Raw genomic sequence first — 14,304 nt, forward strand, 5'->3', positions numbered from 1 at the left:
TGTCTCTAGATCTAACAATTTCCACACCCCTGCAAATAGTATGTACTTTGTAAATAACAATAACATAGTATTAGATCAGAGGGCCATCCATGCAATCCTATCTCAACATAATTTTAAAGAGCCATATTTAATACACCCCATCTACCCTCTTCTGCATGCCGTTATCTTGTCTCAACTCCCCCTCCAAGCTTCCTCTCATTAATACTAACAACAAAAGTAGTTGCATTTTCTACTAATCCCCTCCTCAAATACTCTCATTTCCATAAATAATAGTTTCTCAGCCAGTCAATCAGAGCCGTTTTAAGTTTTTGAAGACAAGTTTATCACAGAGAATTTACCAAACTCTTTTTAGATATGATTTATCTGGGATAAATTTTAAACTCTACTTTATTTTATACACTCTCTAAAATAGTTCTGACCGACACTTTATATGTCTGATGTCATATGTTTAAGAGTGTCTGACATCGATACAAAGTATTTTATATGATATTTTTTTTAAATTATTAATGATATTTATGAATCAATATTGTGTGTGATGTCTGAATCGACCCCGATAATTCATTTCTAGGAATGATCGAGGGAGGGACCCATTAATTTTCTTTATTTATAGTACTAACAATATGTACTTCCATACTCTTCTTCCATGTGCACCTTTCTCTGAGTAGTCCATCACTCTCATTCACTCACACCCAGCATTTATACACACATACTCATAATTCTGATTTCTGCTTAAAAATTTAAGTTAACTACCCTTCTTCATGGCTTTTCAACCCATGTTTCTCTTTTCTATTTTATTCTTTATTGTTCCTCCAAACAATGCCTACTGGCCACCTTCACCTGGCTACTGGCCAAGTTCCAAAATCAAGCCTATGAGTTTCTACAAAGGCTATAGAAACCTTTGGGGACCTCAACATCAATACATGGATCAACATGCATTAACAATTTGGCTTGACAGAACCTCGGGTAGTGGATTCAAGTCGGTTCGACCATTTCGATCCGGATACTTCGGTGCTTCAATTAAGCTTCATCCTGGCTACACTGCAGGAGTTATAACAGCTTTTTATGTAAGACTATACGTTTTTTTTGTTTTTTTAATTTAAGTTTAGTGTATAATAATTTACTAATGAATTGGTCAATTGCAGCTCTCTAACAGTGAAGCACATCCAGGATTTCATGATGAGGTAGACATTGAGTTTCTAGGAACAACATTTGGAAAGCCTTATACTTTGCAGACAAATGTTTATATAAGAGGAAGTGGTGATGGCAAAATTATAGGCAGAGAAATGAAGTTTCATTTATGGTTTGATCCTACCAAAAAATTTCATCACTATGCTATACTATGGAATCCTAAGGAAATAATGTAAGTCACCGATCATTTTCAATTTTCTGAATAAATGAAATGTCGCAGATTTGAATCCGATCTCTGTGTTTTCTGATATTCCTATACCACTGTCAACTATCGACTAAGCTGGCTTAGTTGATTTCATTTTATAAAAAATTTAACTAACATTTATTAAACAATGTGACAGATTCTTAGTGGATGATGTGCCCATAAGGAGGTACCCAAGGAAAAGTGATGCAACATTTCCACTAAGACCAATGTGGGTTTATGGTTCAATTTGGGATGCTTCATCATGGGCAACAGAAGATGGAAAATACAAAGCTGATTACAAGTACCAACCTTTTGTTGCAAAGTACACCAATTTCAAGGCCAGTGGTTGCTCAGCTTACGCGTCGCGTTGGTGCCGTCCAGCCTCGGCCTCGCCGTATCGGTCCGGCGGGTTGACCCGACAACAACATTGGGCTATGAGTTGGGTTCAAAGACGCCACATGGTTTATAACTATTGCCAAGATTCCAAAAGAGATCATAGACTAACACCTGAATGTTGGGGTTAAAATGTCAAAAAAAAAAAAAAGGGAATAAATTTAGGGATGATTATTTAGGTCCCTAAACAATTTGATGGTGTAATTTATTGTGTTGTTGTCTTAGAATTATTTTTCTTAAGACACTCTTCATTTTATAATGTTACTATCTTTCTTACTATGGTCCTTTTCATGATGATGATCAATGTTACTATGTTACTATGGTCCTTTTCATGATGATCAATGTTACTGTGATAATCAGAGGAAGCACATGATGGTATTCATAATAAAAGAAGCAAGCACATGGTGGCAAAGCTATTGGTAGTGCTAAAAAAGTGACAGCACCGGGGTACCCGATTTAATGCTACTTAAAATGAAATAGAATTATCTTTCTAGGATTTATTGTGAAGTTACATGTAGTATTTTGTTGGTTTTTAAATAGAAATCATGTAGATATTAATCTTGTGTGTCGGAGTGAATTATATTGGATCATAAATTTCTCATTTTAGAGAATTTAACATATTTAAGTGTTTAGAATTGCGTTCAAATTTAGAATAATTTAACATTATTGAGGGTTCAAATTTTAAATTCGAATTTGAATTTAAAATCTCTGATTAAACTGAAAAAAAAATTAATAATAAAATATGATAAAATATTTTTACATCGAGTTATTATGAATTATATAAAATAATAATTTCTTTTAAAAAATATATATTATAAAAAATATATTATATAAAAAAATTGGAGACCAGAACTAACCAACAAAAATGAAAAGCATAAAATAGAATAAAATAAATAAATAATTCAACAAATTACGAAATTTACTATTCTCTTGCTTTTTTTTTCTCCTTATAGATCACTCTTGTAAAGGAATTGTCTTCCTCATTAGTGTGAATCATATGTTTAGTATTTATAGCATATTTACCAATCAAATTCTTCAAAATCTCCCTATCATAAATAACATTAGGATACATCATACATATTTATTAAACTACCTTGTTTCTTCACTAAATTCTTAACTATTTGAGAGATACATCATACATATTTATTAAACTACCTTGTTTCTTCACTAAATTCTTAACTATTTGAGAATTTCATTTTCTTAGTTACTCTAGGTGCTTCTTCTTGCACTTTTATCTCGTCATAGTCATTTTTCTTAACATATTGACCTAAATCTAATAATGGAACATCATCCGGTCCATTAATATCATCTACAATTTTTTGTATAACCTAATCCACATAGAGTCTTTTTCATAATCATTGGATCATTTCTTTGTAGTCCATACAATTGCTGTAGTAACTTTTTCTATTTGATGATTAGATTTTATTGGAACATAAAGTATCTTCTTTATTATCTTTTCCTTCTCCGACTTAGCAACATTTTTTTGCATAACAATATTCTAATGAGTGATCAATAATAAAAAAAATATAGTAAAGTGAGTTTTCTATATTCAACCTAACATTAAAAGCATAGCTCTCGCTTTCAGCAAGAAGATAATTGGGCAAGAATTCTAACAAATTAAGTCAACCAAAATTTTAGTACAATATCCAAAAAGAGTTTCGGTTAGTTGCTTCAGATGCGACAAAAGGTACTCTAACACCTCTTGTGATTGAAAAAAGATTTTGTAGTCTTCAATATTCAATATGAAGAGCATTTATTTTAATTCAACATTGTACGTTAGTGTTTTTAATCGAATCTAAATTGAAGATTGGTATCCATGTGAATACGCAAAGGATACCAGGAGACATAGTCCATGACACTACTGTAAAAACTCTTATAAGATCCTTAATAGATGAAAATGAAGAAAAAACGAAGAAAAAAAAGAGATCCTACCAATAGGCGTGAGAGACCATTTTTCCAAAATATTCTAAAGAGCATTTAACTTTTAATGCAATACATCAATTGTTGGTGAATATTCTCCTTTCTTTAACATTAGCATTTCATAAAGAACATTTTTTAAGCTATTAAGACCATCCACATAGCCTTTCTTGAAATTTTTGTGGCTATTGCATCCCCTTTGAAACAAGGTATTGTTAGTCGGTTTAGAAGTATGTCAGAAGTGTTCTTCAAAATTTGTTAAGTCTTTAAAATCAAATCATAAATCTTGAAGGTTGCAACATGCACCTCTCATTAACACGAGATCAATCAAAAGGTTAAACACGGTACCAAATTGAAATAGGTATGACACCAAAATTCCATTGAAACAATATTTGTTATGGTCATTTGCTTCGAACCTCACTCAGAAAGTAAATATCTTATCCATCAAACAGACGCTTTATTCGGTGTTGAAAACGGATGTGGATCCTCTCATGCTGTTTTGGTTAAACCCTCCCTTTTTTTTCCAATCTAACGGTTAATCATCACACTAACGAAAAAATAGTAATATATATATATATATATGGAGAGAGAGAGAAGATGACATGAGAGGATCCAAATCCACTAATAACTCACCTTGAAATCACTATTAAGTGGATAGTAAATTAATATCAAAAGTTGTAGCGACTAACACTCAAACATGTACCGAACGAAAAATAACCGTGCACATGGAAAACATGAACTCCATTTAAAACCAAATGTGATTCAACCAAAAATCTAGTGTTCAAGCCTCTGGATTCTTTGTCTATCAAAGTCCAAAGCAAGAATATGAGGGTACAGTCTTGCTTGGGAAATCTGAGTGTTATTACTTGGAGCCTAAAATCTAGGCCCAATAAACTCCTATAAATACCTCAACCTTAAGGTTAAGAGGGAGGGACAATTAAACATAAAAATACTCATATACATAACTTCTCACTATCCCTACGTGAGCTTGCTCTAACATCACAACAACCTTAAAAACCTCTAAAGATTCTACACCACAAGGGATTGTCACGTATTATACTTCTAGGAAGTAAAAATGTTTCTCGCCCTAGGGCCTGATAAAGTTGACCTGAGCCACACTCATAGTTAATTACCATTCAACTTTGTCACCTTTCCCCGAAGAATGCAAAAACTAAGCTCGAAGATTACTATTAACACCATTGCACAAGGGTTCACCAAAGGGGGAGAATTCAGTTCTTCTTGCAAAAAAATATGACAGGCAGGTTTTGACGGCAAACGTCATACCTCCCAACACTGAGGTACCCTAAGAGAAAGAGCCATGGTCCAAGATCACATTTTCCAGAAAAGACGTCAACATCTTCTCTCTCATAATAATGATCACATGGTCATCACGGTGCAATATGATGTTTGGGATATAAAGCGAGCATTGATCAGTGTTGGAAGTTCAACACATGTCTTATTCTGGAACACCTTTTAGGGGCTTCAACTTGACCAAACGACATTTGAGCATTCATAGGCTCTCTAGTTGTCCTGTCAGGTGAACATGCACAAGTAAAAGTTCATATAACGCTCAAAATGATATTTGGTCAAAGACAAGCGCAAAAGAAATCAAAGTAAAATATCTTGTAGTAGACGTATTGTCCCCATATAACTCCATCTTGGGGCAACCCATCCTAAACTTATTGGTGAATGTCTTATCCATCCTTCATTTGAGCATGAAGTATCCTCTAACGAGTGATTTATAGTGGTCCATTGGGACCAAAAGTTCGCCTAGGGGTGTTATCAAAACAACTTGGAAATGAGAAGGGAGCATGTCTTCGTAGATGCATCCCTTCAGGCAGATGCCTAAGAGGTGGACGCTCTAAGTTGGGATTCTAGATTAGGCGAGGAGATCGAAAGGCTCACCCCACAGAAGAGCTAAAAGAGGTTTGTATTGGCCCTTTGGACCATCAAGTTACCAAGTTAGGCACCTCCCTATCTAATTCTTAAGAGAAGGAATTGGCCATCTTATTGAGAATGAACCTAAACTTATTCTCCTGGGCACTCTCTAACATGCCAAAGATAGATACGAGAGTGATGTTCCATCACCTCATCATTAATTCCACAATGAATCTAGTGTTTTAGAGGAAACACAAGGTGGGCGAGAATAATAGAGCAACCATTGATTAGTCTAGAAGCTGAGAAGCATTGGTTTTCTAGTTGAGGTTAAGAATACATATTGGCTGGCCAACAAAGTCTTGGTACATAAGTCATCTAAAAAGTGGCGCATTTGTGTCAACTCCATCGATTTTAATGTTTCATGCCCTAAAAATCCATATCCCTTACTCAATATAGATTGCTTGATTGACGGATCCTCTAGATACAGAACATTGAGCTTCATGGACACCTATTCTGGCTATAATAAGATCAAGATGGATCTAGATGTGCCCAAGAAAACATTCATGTTCGATCACGACAACTAATATTACAATGTCATGCTCTTTAGGCTAAAGAACCCAAGTGTCGCCTACCAAAGAGTCATGGACGATGTATTCTGAAAGAAGATAGGGTGGAACTTGGAAGTCTATATCAATGATATGATAGTAAAGACATCAAAACAGAAGAGAAACACTATAGACCTAAAATATATATAGAAATCAGTCAAGAGCTACATCATGTGCCTAAATCCCTCTAAGTACTCCTTCGATGTACATGTGAGTAAGTTTCTAGGTTTTATATGCATGCATGTTTGGAGGCAAAAGGAATGCAAAATATTTGAAAAAACTTATGAATTTTTAGAAAATTCCGTTGCATGAGCTGACCTGTGTAAGTCATGTGTGACATGTTCGATACATGTGCCAACCTGTATAGGGCATGTGTCGATCTGTAGAGGCGGTACAGCAAACATAAGCTACATGCTTTAAAAATGTAGTACATGTGTTGACCTGAAAAACAGATGTGTCAATGCAGAGAAAAAACATTTCTTCTATGTATCAACCTGAAACATGTATGTGACGACATATAAATGGTTTTGCCCATAAGAATTGTTTTTGATGCATTTTTAATGAATAAAACCTTTTCCAACTTATTTCCAAATGTTTTTATGCTTCCTAATACTATGATGCACATTGAGAATCAGAGGATACTGTCCAATATACATTAACGCTAAAGTATCCTGGTTTTGACATCATGCAAAATAAATCTAACAGAAAGTTGCACTCACATACTCCCCCTTTTTTATGATGGAAAAACTTTAGATGATGCATTTCGTTTCTTCATGAAGGCTCCCCTTGAATGTATGCATCCCAACTTCATCTTGTAGATGTTTCTCCCCCTTTGACAACATCAAAAAGAGACAAAGCAATCCATGAGAAGTATATTATATCACACATAAACCAATATAACACACATAGATGTTTGCAAATATAAGATCATCAATACCATAACACTCGCATAGAATGATGTACATATTGAAAAAAGAATGCCTAAACATAAATAAAAGCATTTAAAGCAATAACATAACATGGTTTTCACAACTTATGCCAAATAACATATACAATAAACATGAAAGATGAAGGATACAATGTAATAAAAAAACTCTTGAGTTGCTATAAAAGCGACACGGTTACATGACATATACCTTTGGTACTCCCGAAGTGTTGCATGCACATGTTCTCTAGCAAGGCAGTATATAGATTTATCACCACTCAAACCAAAAACAGAGATATTATCATAACAATGACACACTACAAGAATTTTTCAATGTTCAAACATGTTTTATCCCGGAATAGATAACAAGTCAATGCACCAAGAACATATTTCAAGTATGAAGGAAGAATAACATAAAGTTACTATAAACATATAAGTTGACATACATCAATAGAAATTTTTGGAAGTGAACATTCATGTACTATTTCATACATCAAGAATATCAACCATTTGGAAGATAAACAACATGCAATTGTAAAAACTTACTTACAAAGAGGGAAAATGGAACAATATTACCTCACTTATGAATTGATGAAAGATGCACTCATATGTGATGGAACTTCCAAGGAAAGTTAGATAAAAATAAATATAAAGTGCATGCAATAAATTATATTTAGGCAAGATTTGAGATATAAAGTATCCCCAATTCCCTTTGAATGTTGAAAAATAGTTCGGTCGCAAGAGGTTTTGAAAAGATATCCGCAAGTTGATTTTTCCTACCAACATGCTCAAATACGACGTCTCCTTTCTCAACATGGTCATGTAGGAAGTGGTGACGGATCTCAATATGCTCAGTGTAAGAGTGTAACACCAGATTTTTTGGTTAGATTAGTAGCACTAGTGTTGTCGCACATAATAGGAATATGTTGTAGTTTAATGTCAAAATCAAGTAGTTGTTGTTTGAGCCATAAAATTTGAGCATAACAACTACCGGCTGCTACTTATTCCGCCTTGACAGTTGACAAAGCAACGAAAACTTGTTTCTTGCTAATCCAACTTACTAAGGAGTTTAAAAACATGTGGCAAGTTCCACTAGTACTCTATATATCCTATTTGCAACTAGAAAAATCAGAATCGGTATAAACAACCAAATTACAATCGCTTCCCTTGGAATACCAAAGCCCATACTTAGAAGTACCATGAATATATCTAAGAATGTGTTTCACGACTTTTAAATGTGACTCCTTAGGAGTCGATTGGTAACGAGCACACATACACACGTTAAACATAACTTCCAGCCTAGATGCAGTGAGATATAGAAGAGAGCAAATCATATCTCTATAATTCTTGACATCAACATCCTTACCATTTTTACTCCTTTCCAAGTTTCCGTTTGTGGGAATTGGAGTGTCAATTGATTTTACATCTTCCATACCAAATCTCTTTAGTAATTTGTAGCAATATTTGGTTTGACACACGAATGTCCCTTTGTTGAGTTGCTTGATTTGAAGCCCAATGAAGGGATTCAACTCCCTCATGTGACTCATCTCAAACTCACCCTACATAAGCTTAGAAAACTACTTAAAAAGTTGCATATTAGTGGAACCAAAAATGATATCATCAACATAAACTTGAACTAGAAAAGTATGATTTCCTTGACGCTTAATGAAAAGTTTAGTATCTACCTTTCCTCTAGAGTATCCTTGATCGATTAAAAACTTACTAAGTCACTCATACCAAGCCTTAGGTGCTTATTTGAAACCATACAAAGCTCATTTTAGTTTGTAAACATGATTAGGATACTCGTGATTTTCGGAGGTTGAGCCACATACATTTCCTTATTAATATAGCCATTAAGGAACTCACTTTTCACGTCCATTTGAAATAACTTGAAATCTTTGGAGCAAGCATAAGCTAGTACAAGGAGTATAACCTCGAGGAGAGCAACCGAAGATAAGTCTCCACATAGGCAATTGATCAGTCTCCAATTCTCCTTGTGTTCTGACACTCATTCGGCACCTTTGTAAGAAGTCGGTAACACATTAGTCCATTTATTTTATTGTTTTGTTTAGTTATTTAGATGTTTGGTATTGTTGTTTCCATTTGTTGATTACATGTTATATGCATCATCATACTCCACTTTATGTCCTTTTGTGGTAGTTCTTTTGGTTTCAGGTGTAAACAAGTGTACCGGAGGGATAGACAAGCAAATCAGACATTTCGGGCCGGTCGAAAGAAGAAAAGTGGACCTACAGTAGCCCTGACACGGCAACCCGTGTTGCCCAACACGGGCCGTGTCAGGAGCAGTGTCATGGAAGAGGAAAACATGGAGCTGACACGGGTGCCCGTGTCAACTGACATGGCCTGTGTCAACCTCCCTGAGCAGGCGTGTCAAGGCCTTGTGCTCCAGAAGCCCAACACGGCCTGGCGTGTTTCCTGACACGGCCAATGTTGGCTTGGGCACTTGATTTTCCAATTTTGTGTTGTTTTTGGCACAGCTTATCCCGGAGGGCATTTTAGACTTTTACGAGAGAAAAATTGTCACCAGGAACTATTTACAGGAGATTTGAATATGGAGAGAGGGATTTTTTTACGATAAAAAATTAGAGACGATCAAGATTGAAGCAGTGGAAAGCAAAGAAGAATGGATATCCTTCAAGAACGGACATGATTGAAGATCAACGGAATTCTGAACTTTTTGTAATGTCTTAATTTTATCTTGTATCTGATTTGAATAATATGATAGGCTAAACCCCCCAATGTCATGGGGGTGTCCCTGAATTGATCATGTAATGACTCTGATGTTAGATTTTCCTTAATATATGTTATTTGCTATTATTTTCACTGTATGATTCGCATAATGCTTTCCTTATGGCAAAAATTAAGATTGATGTATGGTTAACGATTAGCAGGACTGCAATTGTTAAGGTTTTTATACAGTGAAACCATAATAGATATCACCTAGGACTAGGGATACCCTATGGTTACCGGATTATTCCTTTAAAATTAAATGCTTGGTTTCATCATAATCACCTAAGGACTTAGAGGTTAGATTGAATACCAAAGGTTTCCCTCTGAGGTCTTAGGGGGAAATAATCTTAAGATCTGGTAATTGAAATAATGTTCAGTATTAAAGAGATATACACTTAAGGGTCATTACAGGAGATTTTTATACACCTTCCTTGGCATATCATATTAATCTGTGAATATATTTATTTGTTTTATTTTTCCTTACAGTGAATTTTACCAAACCCAAACTCTTACTTTTGTTCAATTAAGTGACTGTTTACTCTTATATTGTTGCGCAATCCTCGTGATCGATCTTTGGGAAATATCCCTCTTATTACTACATCGGCAAAAATAGTACACTTGCTATTTTTTCGATCAAGTTTTTGACGCCGTTGTCGGGGATTGCCAAATATAAGTTTAAAATTATCTCAATTGAAATTATTGTTGCTCTGCAACTAAAATTTATTTTCCGTATTTTAAATATTTTATTTTGATTATATAAACTAATCTGTGTCTGATATTTGTATGTGAGGTAAGGCCTCAGCTGATTTTCCTTTTGACGTAGAAATCGAGACAACCTTGCGGGCAAGACTCAGACAAGCTCGATTAGCCAGATTGCGAAGAACAAATTTCCATCCATTCAAGCTCAGATTCAGGTTCCGATAGAGAGATCAAAATTATGGTTGATGTTCCACCGCCACCAGAAAGACTGTTGGGAGACTACGGAAGTGCCAATGCACAAACTGGAAGATTAACTATTGTCAACCAACCAGTGAACGTGGCTAATTTCCAGTTGCACCCGAGTATAATTAATCATCTTGAAAGGAAGCATTTTACTGGAAAAGTGAATGAAGATGCAAACAAGCATTTGCAGAGGTTTCTGACCATGAGCAACACTCTGAAAAATGATGGTCACACTGAAGAAGCCAAGAAGTTGAGAATGTTCCTGTTTACCTTAGCAGAAGAAGCTGAAGAATGGTTTTATTCTTTACTTGCCGACAACATCACAACTTGGGGAGAAATGGAAAAGGCATTCCTGAATGAGTATTTTCCAGCGTCAGTATTTCTACGGAAGAGGTATGAAATTCTGAATTTAAAGCAGAAGGACAGGGAAACTTTGGGATACGCCTATAAGAGATTCAAGATAGTCCTGGTAGCCTGCCCCACCCATAATATGGATGCAACTGAACAAATGCAGATGTTTGTGAACGGTCTTAAAGTAAAGACCAAACAACTTATTGATACCGCAGTTGGTGGTTCCATAAATTTTTCAACAGCCACCGGTATCAAGAAGATCATTGAAGCTATTGCTGCTAATGAGCACATGAAGTTGTATGATAGGTGTCATAGATAACCAGAAGGGGTTATAGATTTAAAGCTGGAAACTAATAAAATCCGTATTGAAGATACTATAGTTGCTGAAGTTGATAAGAAGCTGGAGGCGATGAATATAGGCACCCAACCGGTGGCACAGGTCCAACCGGTCCCTACTGTCTACTGTGAAATTTGTAGTGGTCCACACCAAACTTGTTATTGTTTTGCAACTCCTCAACAAGTGGAGGAAATCAAATTTTTGAAGCAGACTAATCCTTATTCCAACACGTACAATCTAGGTTGGAAAAATCATCCCAACTTCTCATGGAAAGACCAAAAAGGAACCGCTCCTCAACATGGTCAGTACCAAACTCAATATCAACAACAATAACAGCAACAGGCCCCTAAGAAAGCTGATTGGGAAATTACAATTTAAAGAATGGCTCCCCATAATGTTCAATTTCAAGAAGAAACCCGGAACAATCAGAAAAACACCACGACATCTATAAAGAATCTTGAAGTCCAAATGGGGCAAATCACTCAACAACTAGCTTCGAGTTCTCAAGCACAAGGTGCTCTACCTAGTGCAACTGTGATAAATCCTAGAGAGCATAATAATGTAAGCGCGGTGACAACACAAAGTGGTAAATCAGATGAAGTTGTTGAGGAAGTGGATGAAGAGGAAGACCAATTGATCGAAGTGGACATTGAGATCAAAGAAAATGAAGTTGTTAGAGAAGAAGTGGTAGCACCGAAACCGGTTGTGAAAGAAATAGTCATTGAGCCCAAGCCGGTTGTTAAGCTCCCATTCCCCACTAGAAACAAGAAAAAAGGGCAACATGAGAAAAACTTTGAAAAATTCTTAGAGTTGTTCAAGAAGATGGAAATTAACATTCTGTTGTTGGAGGCACTTGAACAAATGCCTACGTATGCCAAGTTCATGAAGGGTATCATTTCAAAGAGGCATACCACCGACACTAACCCAATTATTCTAACCGAAACTTGTAGTGTTATTTTACAAGGTATGAAGATTCTGATAAAGAAGAAGGATCGAGGAGCTGTCACTATTCCATGTACTATTGGAGATAGGTCATTCAACAAAGCTCTTATTGATCTGGGAGCTAGTGTGAGTCTCATACCGTTATCTATTTACAAGAAGCTTGGTATAGGGGCTATGCAAGATACCAGAATGACACTCCAATTCGCCGATCATTCGGTCAAGAAACCGTATGGCATTGTTGAAGATGTTCTGGTGAAAATTGATAAGTTTGTATTTCCGGTGGATTTTGTAATTCTTGAAATTCCGAAAGATGAAGAGATCTTTCTCATTCTGGGGAGACCCTTTTTGGAAATGGGACGGTGCTTGATAAACATATAAGAAGGAACAATGACACTGAAGGTTTATGATGAGGAATTGAAAATCGATGTTCGAAACACCATGAGGTACAAGGATGATATTTGTACCAGCCATACTAAAGAGGTTCTGGATCAGGTGACGACATATGATAACCCTTTGCATACACCCCAGTCACCTTTGAGAAGAGTGTTGAGTTTGTCCATTTTCGAGTCGGATAAAGAGGTGGACAACGAGGAATCTGAAGTGCTTGCCTTGTTCGACACACAAACCCCGTAGAAAGGATATCGACCACGCGGGTGGGAGGATTTACGCCTACCTCAATCTAGTGAGGAGAATGAAGAACCTAAGAAGGAAACAGAGTTGAAACAACTTTCTGACAATCTCAAATATGTATTTCTCGAACCTGAAGGAAAATGTCCATCTATCATAAACTCAAGCCTTCAGTATATCCAAGAAGGAAAGCTCATCCAAGTCTTGAAAAAGTACAAAAATGCTATTGGATGGGCAATTGAGGATTTGAAGGGTATTAGCCCTACTGTGTGCATGCACACAATTCTCATGGAAGACGATCATAAGCCGGTAGTCCAACCACATAGGAGACTCAATCCGGCAATGAAGGAAGTGGTTCAGAAAGAAGTGGTAAAATTGTTGGATGCGGGTCTTATATATCCCATTTCTGATAGTCCGTGGGTGAGCCCGGTGCATGTTGTCCCTAAAAAGGGGGGGACCACCGTAATAAGGAATGAGAAAAATGAGCTAATTCCCACGCGGACAATAACCGGGTGGCGTGTTTGCATTGATTATAGAAGGTTGAACACAACAACTAGGAAGGACCATTTTCCTTTTCCATTTATTGACCAGATGTTGGAGAGGTTAGCCGGGCATGACTACTACTGTTTTCTAGATGGATACTCCGGGTATAATCAGATTGTTGTAGCGCCGGAAGACCAAGAAAAGACGGCATTCACATGCCTGTATGGTGTTTTTGCTTACCGAAGAATGCCATTCGGGTTGTGTAATGCTCCTGCCACCTTCCAATGGTGCATGACTTCCATTTTCGCTGACATGCCCAAAAAGCACATGGAAATCTTCATGGATGACTTCTTAGTCTTTGGATCCTCATTTGATAACTGTTTGACTAATCTATCTTTTGTTTTAGACAGGTGCCAGAAAACGAACCTAATTCTGAATTGGGAGAAATGTCATTTCATGGTGCGTGAGGGGATAATGTTGGGTCACAAAATTTCTTATAAGGGAATTGAAGTTGACCAAGCAAAAGTGGAAGTGATATCTAAACTCCTATCCCCAGTGAATGAGAAGGGTATCAGGAGTTTCTTAGGACATGCAGGTTGTTACCGCAGGTTCATAAGAGATTTCTCGAAAATTGCTAAACCGCTAACCACTCTGTTGGTTAAAGATAAGGCGCTTCTGTTCAACAAAGAGTGCATCATGGCCTTTGAGACATTAAAAAGAAAACTGATTTCAACACCTATTGTTATTGCCCCCGATTGGTCTCTACCATTTGAGATCATGT

The 14,304-nt window shown here is 36.3% G+C and overlaps 1 protein-coding gene across 1 annotated transcript; it reads left to right on the forward strand.

Annotated features, from left to right (window-relative positions):
* Positions 1–394: 394 nt before the first annotated feature.
* Positions 395–2,044, forward strand: LOC127092896 (probable xyloglucan endotransglucosylase/hydrolase protein 32). The gene is made up of 3 exons (XM_051031786.1): positions 395–1,064; positions 1,143–1,360; positions 1,530–2,044. The coding sequence occupies exons 1-3, from the start codon at positions 759–761 to the stop codon at positions 1,894–1,896; spliced, it is 891 nt and encodes a 296-aa protein (XP_050887743.1). The 5' UTR covers positions 395–758; the 3' UTR covers positions 1,897–2,044.
* Positions 2,045–14,304: the final 12,260 nt, after the last annotated feature.

This window comes from Lathyrus oleraceus, chromosome 6 (assembly GCF_024323335.1).
Source record: "Lathyrus oleraceus cultivar Zhongwan6 chromosome 6, CAAS_Psat_ZW6_1.0, whole genome shotgun sequence".
In the NCBI taxonomy this organism is placed as follows: Eukaryota; Viridiplantae; Streptophyta; class Magnoliopsida; order Fabales; family Fabaceae; genus Lathyrus; species Lathyrus oleraceus.

What these genes read in the sequence shown, in the direction of transcription:
- LOC127092896 (XM_051031786.1), top strand. Translation starts at nt 759, where the DNA reads ATGGCTTTTCAACCCATGTTTCTCTTTTCTATTTTATTCTTTATTGTT. An exon ending in GAGTTATAACAGCTTTTTAT is followed by an intron (nt 1,065 to 1,142) that starts GTAAGACTATAC and finishes GGTCAATTGCAG; the next exon opens with CTCTCTAACAGTGAAGCACA. An exon ending in TGGAATCCTAAGGAAATAAT is followed by an intron (nt 1,361 to 1,529) that starts GTAAGTCACCGA and finishes ACAATGTGACAG; the next exon opens with ATTCTTAGTGGATGATGTGC.